Raw genomic sequence first — 18,439 nt, 5'->3', positions numbered from 1 at the left:
AGAGATGCATCCCGGCTATTGTGTTTCATTTCATTACAAAATGGGAGACTTTGGTCAGGATTTCTGGGTGGGAGTGACACTGTTTGCTTGGATAATGGGACATCCCATTAGCCTCCCTCAGGGGATCCCCAGTCAGCATTTAGCCCCTTCCCTGTCCAGTCAGAGCAGAGAGGGATATGAGCCAAAGCCCACTGAAGTCAATGGAAAGACTCCCCATTCGTTTCAATGGGCTTGGGAGCAGGGCTTCTGAATGTTTAATTAGGTTTGTTAGCCCCTCTAGGGCTCTTCCAGAACTTGCCTGTGGCATTTGCACTAGACCGCTTCAGTGGCAGGTGTCACGGGGTCAGCGAAACGCAGTACAGCAGTGCGACGGCTGAACACCGGGGGAGGTATGGGCCCTGTCTCACGGAATCTGGCTCAGGCTGACTGGGTACACCAGGGCTGCATCACTGCAAAACCCTGGCTCCCAGTAACCACAGGCTCCCAGCAGCTAAACAATCTGCTTGGGATTGGGAGGGAAGGAGGGTGTAGTGGGGTAAGCTGTCTGCAGCCCTAAGGAGGCCTGAAGCAAGAAAGTGGCCAGGGTCTGCTGGGAAGGAGTTGGGATCAGGCCAGTCAAGTGGGACACTGGTTCACACTGTCTCCCATGGAGCCTCTGGATGGATTTCAAAGATGGCTTCCCCTGCACATTTTCCAGAGGCAGCTGCTGACAGTACTCTACTGCCCTTCCTAGGCTGGAGTGTCTGCTGGGAATACAGGGCTATGTAAATTGTACCTTCTGCCCATAAGGATGAGTCTGTCTCTACGCATGTCTTTGTCTTGTATAGCTTCTTGGGCATAAGCTGTGCCCAAACACCTACAGCAGGTCTACCGCCTGTGTTCTACGGAGGTCAGACTAGATGATCACAGTGGTCCTTTCTGGCCTTGGAATCTATGACTCTACAGAGACCTAAGTAATAATGGCTGCAGAGGCAAATAATAAATGCTAGCAGAAGGTGAAAAGAAAGGAGCCTGTTCAGTTGGGATTTGAAGAATGATGGAGAGTCAGTGAGGTGGAAAGACATGAGAAAGTTATTCCACATGGCAACAGCTGCAGAGGGAGGGATAGCTTAGTGGTTTGAGCTTTGGCCTGCTAAACCCAGGGTTGTGAGTTCAATCCTTGAGGGGGCCGTTTAGGGAACGGGTAAAATCTATAGAGAAGAAGACTTTCTCACCAACAGTATTGAGTATATGGGAAAGGGCAGTGGTTCATCCTAGGTAAGCAGAGGATGCAGAGTTGAGGGTCTTGTGGGGTTGGCTAGGGCAAAATTCAGAATGGGAAAGTGGCTTTTACTATCATTGTGATGGGTTGGATCCCCCTTCCAGAGTGCCACCTGATGAGCTGGGGTCCCACTGAGCCCGTCTGTTCCACCTGCCTGTGGGCTTCCTGATCCTGTCTTTGCTGTGCCAGGCCCTCAAGACTTCTCTAGCACACACACAGGTAAGGCCACACCCAACTGTAGACAAAGACTGAAATCAGCTCTGTGTGGGAGGATTCAGCTCAGGGATTTACCCAGCACTCACGTGCACACCTCCTTTGGGGTGTAAACCCAAAATAATATTGTCTTACGCTGTAAGAGAGATCTGTACAGCACAAGCTCATAAAAATTGCCCCTTCCCTCAAGGTGGAGGGAGATATTCACAGTTTTTGCTCCCCCCCCCCATCTGCCCCAGTTATGAATTGCACAAACTGTTTTTTGGAATAAACAAAAAAATAAGTTTATTAACTACAAAAGGTAAATGTTAAGTGATTAAAAGGGATAGCAAATGGAAGAAAGCAGATTACTTGAAAAATAAAACAAAACACGCCAACTAGGCTTAATACATTAAAGAAATTGGCTACAAATAGTAATTTCTTATCCTAAATGTTGTTTTAAGCATGTTGCAGAGTTTCTTGAAGGTAAACTGCACTGATTGCAGCTTAAATCTCCAGGTATACCCTTCACAGGCTGACCTTTCTTGGCCTGGGTACCAGTCCTTCTCCCCAGATCAATTTTAGGTATTTCCATCCTGGGCGGGGATTCTGTGAAGAACTGGCGACCATGATTAACTCACTCTCCAGCCTTAACTAGAATTTACATATGGTGGGAATTTTTTGTTTGTTTTGTTTTTGTCTGACTCGCCACCCACTCTTAATGGAAAAACATTGAAAGCCCAAGATGGGGGTCTAGTAGCAGGTGCCACGATCACCTGACCCTGTAGTGTCAAAGCAGCAACCCCTGGAGCTTCTCAGGAAGGTGGGAGATTAGTATCTTCAAAGTCTTATTGTTGTTCCCAATGGCCCATTCTGGCTGATTGCCTACTGTCTGGTGGGTGTTTCCCAGATGCAAACACTTTTGCAATTGATACAGATCTTATATTCCTAACTTCAGATACAGCAATGATACATGCATACAAACAGGATAATCATATTTGGTAAATCATAACCTTTCCAATGATATCTCACAAGACCCATCTTACATCAAATACAATTTAGTTATGCCATATTCATATCATAAGTATATTTCTGTGAGGAATATGGGTGTGATGTGACAATCATAAATGGAAGTAATGTTTTTGTTAAATATAAACAGCTGAGTGAATTTCAGCTCCATTCAAAATGCAGAGGTAAAAGACAAATCCGTGTTGCCTCACAGGCTGGTCACCAGAACAGCTGGGAGAGATGGTGAGATTCAGACTGGTATTTGAAGTATTTTTAGGATCGACAAACAAAGAATGAAAAACAAACATGAGAAATTTCAAAAATCAGTGATTAGTTAGTTGAGAAAGCACCTTGACATGTGAAGTGCTGAGAATGGTTATTGTTACCGTGGATGGACAAGGGGTAAGAACAGGAGCCCAGAGCCCCAAAGGTATTTCGGTGCCTAACTCCCATTGAAATTAGTGAAAGTTAGGTGCCTAAATGCCTTTGATAATCTGGGCCAGGGTCCCCATTGTAAACTCTGTTCTATGACCAAACTGTAACTCATTGGACTGTGATCCCATTAGATCTTGTAAATTAGGTAGGACGTTTATTTGACCGGTACTATAAAAGAGTGAAGTGAAAAAGCCATGTCTAATAATTATCAGTATTATATAGATAGGACAGTTTGTAAACATCTTATTGCATGTCTCACAGAGCCAGCTGTTATTAGAAATGGAGTGAAAACCCTGGCCTGCTGCATCCCAGACCAATGCCTCACCCCTTGGAGCCCAGTGATTCACAGTCAGCTCTTTAACCCTCCTACATCTTGCTTGACAGGTGACATTGGGAAGATACAGGTGATACCATTTTGAATGCATACAGATCCTCTTGAGCCATAGTGCTCCAAACACTTCCTGAAGCTGGTGGGTATCTGTATCTCCATTTCACAGATAGCTAAAGCACAGAGAACTTGAGGCTTGGGGCCCTCGATGTTTGGGTGCCCAAGCTGACAATCCCAAAGGTCCTGGAGTTCTCTCTGGCCCATTGACTAACAAGCTGTGCTGCCTGGTATCCCAGCAGAGTGCAGTGATTCGCTACATCCACACCTGGCCTGGGCTTTAGATTCTCCATCACTGGCCATTTTAAAATCAAAATGGGATAGTTTTCTAAACCATGTACTCTAGTTCAAACAGGAATTAATTCAGGACTGTCCTACAGAGGTCTGATGGGGTGACCACAGGGGTCTGTTCTGGCCTGGACACCTATGGATCTATTAAACGACTGCTGAAAAACACACACAAATGACATTTATAATCCACATTAGAGATTTGAATCTAATAACAGTGGCTCGGCAGCCCCACAATAGTTAAGGTTGCGTCACAACTTCTGTTTTTGCTTATAAGGTTGACCTTATAAAATCGACATACTTGGTCAGATTACTTTGAAATTTGCTGTGACTAGGGGGAATCCAGGGTAGGGTTGGTGACCCAAATTTGGGGTCATTTGAGCTATGGATTGTGCAGATATTAGTCCTTCCCTCTTCCCCTCCCCCAAGAAAAAATCCAAAAGGTTTTTAGGGTTTTTGTTGTTGTGCAGAGCTAGTGATCAAACTATTGATGTGATGTGGGTTTAAAATAGCCTCAGTCAGTCCAGTTTTACCCAAGGTAGTGCATGTCACCCCTTAAATCATTGGGGAGCCAAATTGAGAGTGGTATAAGGACATGTTCACAGTCTGTGGCTTCTGCCAGGGGCTGCGGCCGGGGCCATGTGCCCCCCTCGTAGCTTCCCAGGGCCATGCGGCGCTGTGGCTGGGGCTGCGTGCCTGTGGCTTTGGCTGGAGCTGGGTTTGTGTGCCTCTGCCCCGCAGCTGCAGCCAGCTCTGGAGCCAGAGCTGCGTGTCCCATTGTGGCTGCTAGAGCTGGGGGCTCGGCCTGTCAGACCTCACCCCACCTAATCCTGCCCCCTGGTTATTTTTAGTAAAGTCACAGACAGGTCACGGGTTCCCATGAATTTTTGTTTGTTGCCCGTGACCTCTCTGTGACTTTTACTAAAAATAACCATAACGAAATCTTAGCTTTACGTACCAATAAAGAAAAAACCCATGAGAGGGTTTCTTTGCAGCCACTTTATCCTTGCCTGGGTAGTTTAAGGGAATGTGCCGACATCACTGCCTTTGGTGAACACCCCACTGTTAATGTTACTAGTCCAAACACTTGTACATCTGTGCAATAAAGATTTAATACCTCACATTGCTTGCTAAAAGTTCTCTGTGATTGAGAGTGAATGGGTTGTAAAAGGAGGTGAAGACTTGTACATTTCAGCAACTGTGGGGTTGGCAGAGTAAAGGTATATTGGGGCATTGCAGAAAGGAGGGGAGAGTTGTGCATTTCCTGGGGTTTCAGAAATTTTAGTTTTGCTTAAATTCACACTCTGCCTGGGATGACCGACCCCCCCAAACAACATAAATCTACTGTAACATAGTTTTTTGCCATTGAATTGCCTAAAACTCCCTCCTGCATGCCAGGAACTTCCCCTTGTAAAAGTGGGAACTGGCCCAGGTGGCACAGATTCCCATTCTTTATTTCCCTGCTCCCGGGCCTGGGCAGTGGGTGTAATTGGGCCCTAGGATTTCTCTAGGAGTGACTCAGCCACCTGGAGACCCACTCCCAGGGCTGATCCCCCTCGCAAATAACAGGGACCCTTTATTCTGGTTTCTGAAGGATGTGAACAGAGCTCTCCCTCATTCCAAAGAACTGCCCTAACCACCAGGCTGGAGAATCAGTCTTCCATTTACCCTCTGGCCCAATGACTAGTCAAGTATTTATGAACAGTAGAACAGCTTCAACAGGAGAGATTAACAGGGGAAGAGCCCAGTAATTGGACACTTTCTTTCAATGTAGGAGACCCAAATTCAAATCCCCTTTCCATATCTGGAATTAACCTTCCACATACCAGGTGAGTGCTCTAACCACTGGAATAGAGGGTATAAAGGACATAGCATCTCCTCCTCTGGACATTTGGGAATAGCACAGAAGGTCCCCCAGTATTTTGGCCAAAACTAGTCATGAAATTGATGTCAAATTCACACATAGGTGTGAATCAATGGAATTGGCATGTTCTGGCACACAAATTATTCATCCAAAATCATGGCCTACTCTGTTAAGAACACACCTTATTCCACAGTGTAGCCAGGCCCTAAATGTTGGCCTGGATTAGGCAGTCAGGGAAGAGACTATTAACTCTATGCACACATCATATTTATTGTCCAAATTGGAGACTTTCACCACTAATTGTCTAGATCGCCACAGGAACTTCCCAAAGGCTGTAGGACACTGACTGCCAGGAGGCATAAATCCCTGCACAAATCACAGTGGGTCAGATGAGGGGCCCTGTCCTATCTGACCCGAATACTGTCCCCGCAATGGGTTTGACTAACACTTGCCCATCCTGCATTGGCCTTATGGTGCCTCCATTAACCATCTGGAGTCCCTGTATCTGTGGGGTTGACTTTGTAGCCTTGGCTATCTAAGTTTTTCTTGTGGAAGAGAGAAGCTCTACTTACAAACAGTCCCGTTCTGAGGGGGTGTACCTGTAGTAGCTCTGCTTACCTTGTAAGGAGGAGGGTGTATGGAGGGGGGTGGCTGCAGAGACTAGTGGCCTATCTCCATTTTGGATGGTGGGGTCTGGACTGAAGGGAGGTCCAATTTTGTGCTATGTATCTTGATTCAAGTCTTCTCCCAAGCTCTTTCTGCCTTGAGAATGGCACCACCACTTGGGTGGAGTATGTCTTGTCTTCCCCCCTTGGAGGCCTAGCTGCAGTTCCTGGGTGTTGGTTTTCTGTCTGAGTTTAGAGGGCCATATGCTGCACTACAAAACAAGCAGGAAGTCAGTTGTGTTGGGCTGTGTCTCCATAAGAATGGAGCTAGAATGAGAACTCTTCCCTCACCTGCATACAGACAAGAAATCTCTCAGCTAGTGTTGGATGGAGAGTAACAACTCCTGAGGTTTTGAAATGTCACCATCTTTCCGCATTGGCACTAACAAAACACAGCCTTTGACTGTTGCTGTGAAATTGAATTGTCAGATGGAAAAGGCCAGGCTTTGATTTATTTGCCAAGCCTCTCTTAGACCTCTGGTATCTTTCCTGTCAAAATCACAGTGTCTCTGCAAAATGCATAGGCTTTGAAACTGTATGTTTTGTTGACAATACTTGCTAGAAATTTTCTGACCAGCTCCCAAAATGTGACACCCCTCTCCCCCCGGACTATTTCTACAGTTACCTCTCAATCCCACCCAGCCTGCAGCAAAAGCACTGATGGCTTGCACAGAAGAACTAGTGCTCAGGAGCAATAATGAAAACAAGCTTGTTAGTAGTTTCTCTTCTGCTCCCCACTCTCTCTCTCCTTCTGCAGGCTATTCTCACTGAGTGTCAGGCTATATCTGTGTATTGGTAACTCTTCTGTCCTAAACAATCACTCTGGGATACCAGCTCTTCCTCCTATGTCCCCCTTGGCTCTCACTAAAGAATCGTTGGAATCTTAGCACTGTCCAAAGCCTTGAACTTCTAATTTCATATGAATCAGCCCATCGAACCTTGGCAGTCTTGTTTTCATGTAATAACGCCAGTGTCTGCCTTTCTCCAGAACCCAGACTCCCTGGTCTGCAGCACAAGCCTGTCCTACAACCCCACCCCTGCCAGCAACCCAGTGATCCTGAGACCCAGTCCAACTGTGATCCCTATTGAGTGTCACTATTCCAGGTGAGTGTCTGAGATGCTCTGTCCCTATCACTCGCATCTAGTCCCTGTTCTGGGAGCAGGTTGAGCATTTGAGGTTTCCTCCTCTCCCAGGAAGAACAATGTGAGCAGCAAAGCCATCAAGCTAACTTGGGTCTCCTTCAGGTCTACCCTGTCTGTGGAGGAGAGGCTGAGTTGTTCCCTGAGGAATGGTAGGTGGTGGTTCCTTTGCACAGGGGCCTCCTGGAGTCATGATTTGGATGCACCAATGATTGCCAAGTGAGCCATGTGCCTGTGGGGAAGTGTTTGTCACACAGCCCTCTCCTTCCCCCTAGGGGCTGTCAGTGGAGGGTGGTGAAGGACACAGCCCAAGTTCCCACGTTTGGGTAATCTGACTGCAGTGTAGCTCCTCAGGCAAGCTGAGGCACTCAGCAAGGTCCCCCTTATGTGTCAGGGCGGTAATTCCTGCTTGTGTCAACCAGCTCCTCTCCACAGATCCATGTGGGTGCTGGACTGTACGCTGCAACAGGAGCTAAGCTTCCACCCACCGAAAACCTAATCCTGATGATTAAATGAGAGCATGGAGAAGGGGGCATAAAGATTCCAGAGGGGCTCCATATGCTGCCTGTGGTGCTCATGGAGAGCTTGCCTTGCAGAGGACTGGAGCACTGAAAGACCATCCAATGGATTCCAGCTTGGGGAAGTCATGCCTATCCAAGCTGATGTCAGCACTGGGAACCATGTGGCTTTGAGGTGCTGTGTGGCCACTCTGAGCCCAGACAGGGACTCCTCCCCCTGCTATGCTGTCATTGACTTCAATGGGTAAGAGCTGAGGTGTCCCTTCCTGAGGATATTTACTGCCATCACTGGTAAGGAACTATGCTTGCTGGGCATCTTACTGACCCTTGACTCTTGTGTCTAGCTGCCTGGTGGATGGGAGATCAGGTGACATCCCCTCAGCCTTCATATCCCCCAGGTCCAGACAGGACACACTGCAGTTCATGGTGGATGTGTTCAGGTTTGCAGGAGATGCAAGAAATTTGGTAAGATGCCTTCCCCCACTCTCTGTCAACACCTAATAGGGCTGTTAAGACTCTGTCCCTGAAATGACTCTATTCCCACTTCCCCTCCAGATTTATATCACCTGCTATCTGAAAGTCACTGCAGCTGAGCAAGCCCCAGATTCCAAGAACAAGATTTGTTCCTTCAACAAAGCAGGCAACATGTGAGTGGCTAGAGTATAACCTTTGGCTAGTCTGAATCTGTTCCCCTTCCAGATGTTGCAAAATTCAATATTCTTGTACACTTTCTATCTTAGGAATTGGCCAAGAAGTATTTGGATATGAGAGGGTTTATAACTGACCAGACAAATGGGCAATGCTCGAGACAATGTAGTTTCTGATAGTGACAACTTAAAACATGTATTCACGTGGAGAAGTCTAGTAGGAAAAAGGTAATAAAGCACTGAAGGGCTGCACAATAACTTGCTACTATAAATAACTATCTTCTCTTTGTTACAGTTGGCTTCCAGTGGAAGGCACCAGAGACATCTGCAGCTGCTGTGAGACTGGGAACTGTGTGGGCTGGTTAGAGGACAGGCTGGTAGAGTGAACCCTCTGGCCAGCTGGCCAGCGAGGTGCTTCCAGAGAGATGTGTCCGTCCGTCCCCCTACCCCCTGGCATGGTAGGTTCTCTGTACAATGCATGCATTGCATTGTTTAGTGCATGGGATAGAAACCCCTATTCCAGCAGAGTTGGGTCAGTTCTGTTCCTTGGATCATCATCCCACTTTGGAACTGGTGCATCTAATTTGCTATTAACGGGTTGTGGGGGGTGTGTGTGTGGGGAGGGGGTTCAGCCCCTTTCAATACAGGGAAGCAGAGGCTGATGTTGCTGTTGGACCCTTGTTCATCCTTAATGCAGCTGAAGGCTCAAGGTTTCAAACAGAGGCAGCAAAGATGGCACTACAGAGTATGGAGGCTGCTGAGTGGGAAGCTGATGGTTCTAGTTCTAACCTTCCACCCATGGTCTCCTCCTCCAGGTACATGAGAGGAGCCTGCAATTACACTGTGATGGGCTGTTGTGGCTCTGGATGTAGTTCTGTCCCTTGCTGCCCTGCTAACTTTGACCATATGCAGGAAGTAGAATAACTCCACTCAGGGCCGGTGCAAGGAAGTTTTGCGCCCTAGACGAAACTTCCACCTTGCACCACCCCCAGCCCTGCGGCAGCTCCCCCCCCCGAGCCGCCCCCCCCACGGCAGCTCCCCTTCCAGGGAGCCGTGCAGCAGCTCCTCACCCCAGCTCACCTCTGCTCCGCCTACTCCCTGAGCACGCCGCCCCCGCTCTAATTCTCCTCCCCACCCAGGCTTGCGGTGCCAAACAGCTGATTGGCGCTGCAAGCCTGGGAGGCGGGAGAAGTGGAGCGGCGACCGCGCGCTCGGGGAAGGGGGGTAGGAATGCTGTAAAAAAAAAATGGAGGCACTGCTTTTTGGCGCCCCCAAATCTTGGCGCCCTAGGCAACCGCCTAGTTTGCCTAAATGGTAGCTCCGACCCTGACTCCACTGCCTGGTCTGTGTATGATGTGCAAATCTGTACAATAAAGAGTAAACCCAGCTTGACTGGGGTCTGTGGCTGGATTGTCTGGGCCAAAATTGGTGGGAGGAAAATATTTTTGTGACTAATAGAAGCTGGAGAAGGTTGAAAAGGGTCCTGAGTGCTGACTTATCACTCAGTACAACTTTTCTTGCTCTGGGGGGCAGATCCAGTGCCTGCCATTAGGAGGAGTGAGGGAGAGACCTTCAACAGCCTCCTTGGCAGGGCCGGTTCCAGGCACCAGCGTAGCAAGCAGGTGCGTAGGGCGGCCAATGAAGAGGGGGGTGGCACATCCGGCCGTTCGGTGGCAATTTGGCGGCGAGGCTGTCACTCCCTCTCAGAGCGAATGACCTGCCGCTGAATTGCTGCCGTAGAATGAAGCGGCAGTAGAGCTGCTGCCGATCGCGATCACAGCTTTTTTTTTTTTTTTTTTTTGCTGCTTAAGGCGGCAAAAACGCTAGAGCCAGCCCTGCTCCTTGGAATGTTGACACTCTTCCAAGTGCTAATGGCCCAGCAGCCATGTGCTACCGTGCCTCATTCTCCGGGATGTCAGACTGACCCAGCTCCAGTCACTGCCTACTAACCATGCATGGGCTACACAGGAGTTAGACACAAATGAGATGACTGAAGCTGGGGAGGGCTTTGCCTGCCTGGGGAAGCACAATGGTCAAGCACCTGGCTGCCACTGGTAAATAGTCTGTGAAACCCTCATGAGGAGGGGGTGGAGATAGGCAGGCAATGTGCCTGAGCCTGCCTCTTTCAGCCCAAATGGAGGCCTAGATGCTCTTCCCTCACTCCTACCCCTCTTGGTTTGCTTGGGAAGGGAGTACAGCAAACTTCCATCCTCTCTAAGCATAGGGCGCCCCCTCCCTGCCCTGCTGTCTTTCTATGGGGCAGGCATGTATGCTACAGTCCCTTCCATCTACTCCAGTTAGGAGTCAAGCTCCTTCTCTTACCTCTTAAGACTCTCTCTGTTGTGTAATACTCAGGTGCTCTGGGCCCTTCATCAAGGGATCCTGAATAGTGGGGACAGTAGCTTGCCAGGTCTCACCCCAACAGACTGGGAGGGTAGAGATAACAGCTGGTCTTGTATCAGGATACTTTGGATGCAGTGCTTGCTGAATGCCCCTTGAAGACATCTCTCCCCTGGACTTCAGGCAGTATAGGTGCAACCCTGCTCCAGGTCTCTACCCTAAGCCAACAAGGAATACAATAACACCTACAACTCTCCCTAGCACTTATTCCACAGTTGCTCTAGCAGTGGTGGCAGCTACTGTAAAAGGACTAACGCAGAGTGGGCACAGGCATGTAACATTCCTCTTCTGTTGTGGGAATAGCTGCAAATAACTGAAGCAACATATGCAAAACTAGGGAGCAGGCCCCTGTTACTGGCCTATGGCATGTATAGAGTGTTCAGCACTCTGCAGAATCTGCTCTGTCAGTTCAGGTTTATGGTAAGGCCTGATCTACCCTAAAAACTTAAGTCAAGCCAGCTACGTCACTCACTGATGTGAAAAGTCTGCACCCCTGAGCAACCCAGTTAAGCCACTCTAACTTGCAATGTAGACAACAGTAGGTGAAGGGAAGAATTCTCCAATGCAAGATGAGGAGTTTGCTTACAAAGACTTAATCTAGCTCCCAAATGATAGGTATCATCCACATACCCCAGAGGTCTTTTGCCACTCTCTTCCTAAAACTCCCCAGCAACTTCCCAAAACATGAAGGAGGAGTTGTGTTGAAAAGGGTACTGTCTTGGGCCCAACATGGGATGATGTTAATAAACCCTTGGTTATTATAATATTAAACAGGTCAGCATCTGGGGTTTAGGTAAAATTATTCCTGCTAGCTCCCCCTGTAACAACCACCACTGAGAATCTTTTTAACACATTATTAGTGATAAAGGGAAAAGCAGTTAAAGCATTTGGAATGTCAAGTATTAAATGGCTTTCGGTTTAACAATCTTCCCCATTCCCTTTAGCTGCAGAGAGAGTTCATAGGGAAGTCCTCGCTATCAGTCTGCAGGTGGGATTAAAGCTGGTGGTAACTCTCTGGGGGAAAGACAAGCAGTAACTTGAAGTAGGGTGCTGCTGCTGTTACAAGTCAAACCCCGCTTCCCTGAAGCCAACCCCCACAGAAAGGCAGAGATAGGACAGCAAAGAGAGAAATTGCAGTGTCTGGCTCTCATTGGCAGCCTCCCTGCTGGAGAAACACAGGCCCAGCACACAGTCTGATCAGCCACTCTGAGACCTGGCAAACTCATACCAGCAGCAGGCTCTTTAGGGCAGTGCTTTAGCTGGTTTACAGCAGTATGTTGCAAAGGTAGAGTTGCCTCAGCCACATATGCCAGATTCTGATTAAATAGAGGAAAGCGAAGCAATAAGGTGGGGAAGGAAAAGGGCACGAAGGATGGGGTGACATCAGGAACCCAAGTATCATGGTCCAGGTGTTTGTGGTGATTGCCAGGAGATCCCTCTCTGGGCCTGTCTAGTCAGTGACAGGCTGGGCCACTATAAAAATAATTTTCCCTCTGTTGATACTTACACCTTCTTGTCAACTGTTGAGAATGGGCCACATCCACCATAATTGAATTGGCCTCATTAGCACTGACCCCCCTATTCGGTAAGGCCATCTTTTCATGTGCTGTGTATTTATATCTGCCTACTGTATTTTCCACTCTATGCATCTGATGAAGTGGGTTATAGCCTACGAAATCTTATGCCCAAATAAATTTTTTAGTCTCTAAGGTGCCACAAGGACTCCGCATTGTTTTTGCTGATACAGACTAACACGGCTACCCCTCTGAAATCTAGTCAGGATGTCTCTCAGGATCAGGAAGGCCCAGGGATGTGGTGGTGGGTCCCAGGAGATGGGGGTGGGGGCAGCCACGATGATGAAGTTCACTCCTTCCATTCTATCCTGCTCCCAGGATGCACCCAACTCCCACTGCTGGAACCCTTCAGCTTGTCATATCAAGCCATGACTTCACCAGGAGCCTTGAACACTCCTTATCACCATTCTTTTCACCCAAACAGTCCAGTGTGCACCTGCCTATTTGTCTCCAACTTCCGATTCCATCTATAAACAATTGTGTGTAACAGGCAGCGTGGGATTTTTGTTACCTTGGACAGTTTAGAGAGCAGGCCACTGATGGCCAGCTGGGTCTGATTCTCACTGTTTTCCCTGCCTCAGGGTCAGGGCAGTGGCTGTGATTGGGCCCCGGCTGCCTGCAGTCTAAGGGAGAGTGTTAATTATCTGGGCAGCTGGGAGCTGGCTTTAGGTCAGGGTATAAAGGACCCCAGAGTAGCAGTTTCCCTCCAGGCTAGGTTTGCTGCAGGCAGGTAGAATGAGGTACAGCCTGGGCTTTGCCCTCTTGTGCTGGGCAGTTGGTGGGGTGACCTGTTTCAATCCCTGGGATTTCTCTAGGAGTGACTCAGCCATCTGGAGACCCACCCCCAGGGCTGAGCCACCTCGCAGAGAAGCCCATGTGCCCTCTCTTGCCCAGCTCTACCCCTGGGCTCGGGTTGATGCATCCCAGCTCAGGACTGTGTCCCTGCTGCGGCCTGTCATGGTGCAGTGTGAGGAGGCTCAGATGGTGATCACTGTGCACAGGGATCTGTTTGGGACGGGGCAACTGATCAAAGCTACTGACCTGAGCCTTGGCTCGGCTGCCTGCCAGTACACGTCCCTTAATGCTGCAGAGAACACAGTGACCTTTGCAGCTGGGCTCCATGAATGTGGCAGCACCTTGCAGGTAAGCATCCCTCAGAAGCCTCCTCTTGCTATGTTGGGGTGGGAGGTGTCAAGAGCGCCCACTCCTCTATTTTGTATGTATAATTCTACATCTGGTGTTCTAGACATATGTGAAGTATTCTGTGCAGTATCTGAAAGAACTGTTAGCTCTGTGTTGTGACCTGATGACTGTGGGTGGTGTGCAGCTGTGGGTATCTCAGGGCCTGGCTGTAAGTCCTGTCTGAGCCAATGGGAACGTAGATTGTACAGAAGCATGGTAAGCTGTTCTATTGTGCTCTCCAAAATATGGGAGGAAAGGCTGTGGGGAGGGAATCCTTCTAGAGAGAAGATAGTTTGTAGTGACTGGTATCAAATCTCTCGTTGGTCTACTTCCTGGTCTCCTTGTGTGAGGCCTATGCTGACAAGGATGACCTGCAAATTCACTAACTATTCCCAATCTGGAAGGCAGAGTGGTGCTGGAGTAGGACTCTCACCTACTGGGTGGTGAAGGGCAAGTCACTTTCCCTGCTCTGTGCCTCAGTTTCCCTATCTACACTGAGGCTAAGGAATGATAGCTGCTTCCTTTGTAATGTGCTTTGAGATCTGCTGATGAGCAGATATAGATAAGAGGTTTGTGATCCTTCCAGTAAGGAACAAAACTCCTTCAAAAATGCAAAATCTCTGGTGGGATGCAAATTCTAGTTTTTGCATAGCTCTGCTGGACCACTTCCAATTTGAGCCATTGATTAGTTACCTCAGCTGTGGTTTTGTTTCTGCTCTCTCATTGTGAGCCTTAATATACTATAGTTACTAACAACTTACTGCTGGGGCAAAATTCATCACTATGTCTGACTAAAGCCCTCAAAATAGGGCGTATCTAGTGCACGAGCCTTGCATTGGCTCAATTCATCTCTAACAAATAACAAAGCTTAAAATTTACTGTCCTCTCAAGTCTTAGCAGCACAAAGAGACTCAAATGTCTGGGTCAGTGATCACTAAGGCTTGTATGGGGTGGGGGCAGAACTTGCTGTAGGATTCAAACATGCCCTTTACCCTACCTTCCTTTCTGTCTGTGCCAATGTGTGACTGAGTCTAAGCTGGCATCAATGTATGTCCAAGAGGCCCCCACAGTGTGAATTCATTCAGCTTAGATGCCTTCTAAATTCCCCTTCAGTCACCTCTCCAGTTGACCCTTCACTTCCTGATACCTGCCTCATGTACAAAATGTTAAACATGTAACTGAGCAGGTTGGAAAGATGGGGATATTGTGAATGCTCTTCATTAAACCCCTCTAAAGCAGAGGGGAAATGCCAATCTTACTGTGAGCCTTTCAACATCTGCCTCTTCCCAGATGACACCAAACTCCCTAGTCTACAGTACAAGCCTGTTCTACAACCCAACCCCTGCCAGCAACCCAGTGATCCAGAGAACCAGTGCAGCTGTGATTCCTGTTGAGTGTCACTATCCCAGGTGAGGTGAGACTCTAATCTTGTCCTTGCACTTAATGGCCATTCTGGGGTCCGTCTTAATCACTGGGCCTACCTCTCCCAGGAAGGACAATGTGAGCAGCAGAGCCATCAAGCCAACGTGGGTGCCATTCAGCTCTACCCTGTCTGCAGAAGAGAAGCTGGATTTCTCTCTGCGCCTGATGAATGGTAAGTGGGAGGTCCTGTTACCCTCTAGTCAGACATGCCAATAGCTGTTACATTGGACCCACTCTCTAGCTTCAAAGGGGTTGGGAGCTTTCCTGGAGCACTAGGACTCAGTACAAAGCTGGGCAGCTCTTGACACTGGCCACTGACCCCATACTTCAGGAAGGAGACTTGGATGGCAGAGCCAGAATAATCCACAGACCATGCAGTGTTTCCCAGCCAGCTTCTCTTGTCCCCAGTATGATTACCTTTGAGGCTTCTCTCCTATGGGGATATCCCACTAGCTTGCATTCCCACCTGCAGCTCTTATCTGCCTGTTTTCCATCCAGACCCTTTGCATCTCCTCCTCCAAGGGCAATGACTCCTCTCCATGTTGGCCCAGGAGCTAGGGGTCTATAGGAAACCATACCATCTGCCTGTGGTGCTCAGGGTGAACTTGCCTTGCAGATGACTGGAGCGCGGAGAGACCCTCCAATGGATTCCAGCTGGGAGAGGTCATGCATATCCAAGCTGATGTCCGCACTGGGAACCATGTGGCTTTGAGGCTCTTTGTGGACAGCTGTGTGGCCACCTTGGGCCCAGACAGGGACTCCTCTCCCCGCTATGCTGTCATTGACTTCAATGGGTAAGGGCTGGGGCCTTCTTCTAGAGGATATTTACTGTAGCTGGTGAGGATCTATACATGGTTAGCACCTTATTGACTATGACTCTTGTGTCTAGCTGCCTAGTGGATGGGAGATCAGATGACACCACCTCAGCCTTTGTATCCCCCAGACCCAGGCAGGACACACTGCAGTTCATGGTGGATGTGTTCAGGTTTGCAGGAGATGCCAGTGACTTGGTGAGATTGTTCCTCCCCCCTAAACCCAGACTAAGCAGATGTTGGTGTCCCCTTGTGTGCTCCTAACTCCTCTATTCCCCTTTCCCTCCAGATCTATATCACCTGCCATCTGAAAGTCACCGCAGCTGAGCAAGCCCCAGATGCCTTGAACAAGGCTTGTTCCTTCAACAAAGCAGGCAACATGTGAGTAGCTGGAGCACAAAACACTAGCATTTGATGAGAAAGTGGAGATCTGACCTACTGCATGGCTTGGATCCAGAGGCAGGGCTCATGCTTACACTCTGAATATAGGAAGTAGTTTGGTCCAGGCAGGGCCAGCTTTAGGCCGGTTTCCCCCGAATCGGCTTCCCTCCCCCGGCCGGAGCGCGGCAAGCCCCGCGGCCTCCCTCCCCTGGCTGGAGCGCAGCAATCCAAAGTGTCGCCGAAGACTCAGCATGCGCCACCTGGTGAGTACAAGCCCCACGAATCGGGCACCGCACTTGCTAAAGCTGGCCCTGGGTCCAGGGACTGTTGGGCTGGGGGCCCTGGGGTGAAGGATGCTGCCTGTGCACTAAGGATATGACTGATATAGGTCAGCTGTGACATCAGTCACTGGAATTACACCTCTGACATGTGATGTGCTCTTAGGAGTTGGGTAACTGCTCCTAGGGTCAAGATCACTTTTGTGGGGTGGCTGGAGAATCCTCTATGCAGGATTTGCATTGCTGATCTAGAAAACCTTCACCCTAGGCTCCCTTCAGTACCAGTTTTTCTGTGTTCACTTAATTCAGGAAGCTGTGGTGGGGAATCCTGTCTACAGCAGTTACTTGGTCTGGGGGGGGGGGGGGGGGGGAGGGGGAAATAAATGGGTAATCGTGCTCTTTCTATTCCAGCTGGTCTCCAGTGGAAGGCACCAGACAGATCTGCAGCTGCTGTGAGACTGGGAACTGTGGGCTGGTTGGAGGACAGTCCAGGAGCGTGAGCCCTCTGGACAGATGGTCAGGGAGGCGCTTCCAGAGAGATGTGCCCTGCAGGCATGGTAAGGTCTGGTGTGTTAAATATAGATAGATAGATATAATACACACAAATACTTCAAACTGTGAGGTTCAGCTCTGGCCATTCCTATGGGGCTCCATCCCAAATCCAGTGTCTAAGGTGTTACTGGTGAGTTTCTCTTCCATTCTCCATCCAGGTGACTCCTGGGGGAGAGAAGATCAGGCTGATGTTGTGGTTGGACCATTGTTCATCCTTAATCAAGGCTCAAAGGGTCTCTTAGAACATCAACTGGAAGCACCACAGGGTAAGGCAGCTGCAAGCTGTGACATGGCTGAAATGCCCATGGTTTCAGTTCTAATGGCCTTATTGTCTCTCCACAGGTGCTGCAGAAGTACAGGGCATAAAGGTGGGCCTGGTTTCCATGGCAGCGGCCATAGCTCTGGCCTGGTTTCCATGGCTGTGGCTGTAGCTCAAGCCTTTCTTGCCTTAATTGTTCTCTTAGGCAACAAAAGTGACTGTTTGCTTCCTTGGCTTTACTCTTGTGACTTCTCTAATAAAGCATGACAATGGGATTCTGTGCTAATGCTGAATTCTTCCTCTGTAGCTGGGAGGAGAATGAACTCTGCTGTGGATTGGGCTGGGGGGAGGCATGCTCTTTTAATGATGAAACTACCCCTGAGAGGGGTAAAAAATGGTGTGAGCAGGTAATGGAGATTCCTAATACCTGGCCATCAGTGAGAGAGAGTGTTCGTTCTGCAGGGGCTCTGAAACCTGGCCTACTATAAATACACGTAATTTATCCCAAGCATTGCTAACAGGGGTATCTTCATACTAATGAGAACCAACTATATCAACTGCCCTAAGTCTCTCCCTGCTGCACATCCATGTAGCAATAAACAAAATGTAGGGCTGGAAGGGACCTCTAAGAAGTCATCTAGTCTCTTTTGCGCATGCCCCTGGCTGAGGCAGAAGTAAACTTAGACCATCTCTGATAGGGGTTTGTCCAATCTGTTCCTAAAAACCTCCAGCAATGGGAATTCTACAGCTTCTTGGAAGCTTGTGCCAGAGCTTAACTTCCCTTACAGCTAGAAAGTATTTCCTAATAAATAACCTAAATCTCCCTTGTTGCACCTGAAGCCTATTATGTCTCTACATCCATCAAACATAGGGCAAGAACAATTGATCCTTGTCTTCAAATTGGCTACAGGCTGTTATAAAGAGGACTTATCAAGTGCTCCCTCGGTTGTCTTTTTCTCAAGCCTGAACATGTGCAACTTTCTAACCCTTCCTCCATGGCCAGCTTTTCTAACTCTTTCATAGCTCTGAACTCTCTAACTCATACACATCTTTCCAGAACTGGCCACCATACTCCAGCTGGGGCATCATCAAAGCTGAGCTGAGTGATGTATCTTACCTATGACACCCCTCTGGTTTGTGCCCCCTTTTTTTCAACTGCATCAGCTTGTTGTCTCA

The 18,439-nt window shown here is 48.7% G+C and overlaps 1 protein-coding gene and 1 pseudogene across 1 annotated transcript; both read left to right on the top strand.

Moving 5' to 3' along the window:
- The first annotated feature begins 2,833 nt into the window (after positions 1-2,833).
- LOC128844497 (zona pellucida sperm-binding protein 3-like) lies at positions 2,834-10,789 on the top strand (annotated as a pseudogene).
- A 2,305-nt stretch (positions 10,790-13,094) lies between these two features.
- On the top strand, positions 13,095-17,504 carry LOC128844632 (zona pellucida sperm-binding protein 3-like). The gene is made up of 9 exons (XM_054042527.1): positions 13,095-13,520; positions 14,850-14,968; positions 15,050-15,153; positions 15,598-15,775; positions 15,871-15,991; positions 16,083-16,174; positions 16,864-17,009; positions 17,163-17,270; positions 17,347-17,504. The coding sequence occupies exons 1-9, from the start codon at positions 13,113-13,115 to the stop codon at positions 17,433-17,435; spliced, it is 1,365 nt and encodes a 454-aa protein (XP_053898502.1). The 5' UTR covers positions 13,095-13,112; the 3' UTR covers positions 17,436-17,504.
- Positions 17,505-18,439: the final 935 nt, after the last annotated feature.

This window comes from Malaclemys terrapin, chromosome 10 (assembly GCF_027887155.1).
Source record: "Malaclemys terrapin pileata isolate rMalTer1 chromosome 10, rMalTer1.hap1, whole genome shotgun sequence".
In the NCBI taxonomy this organism is placed as follows: domain Eukaryota; kingdom Metazoa; phylum Chordata; order Testudines; family Emydidae; genus Malaclemys; species Malaclemys terrapin.
This window is presented reverse-complemented; position numbering and strand designations above follow the sequence as displayed.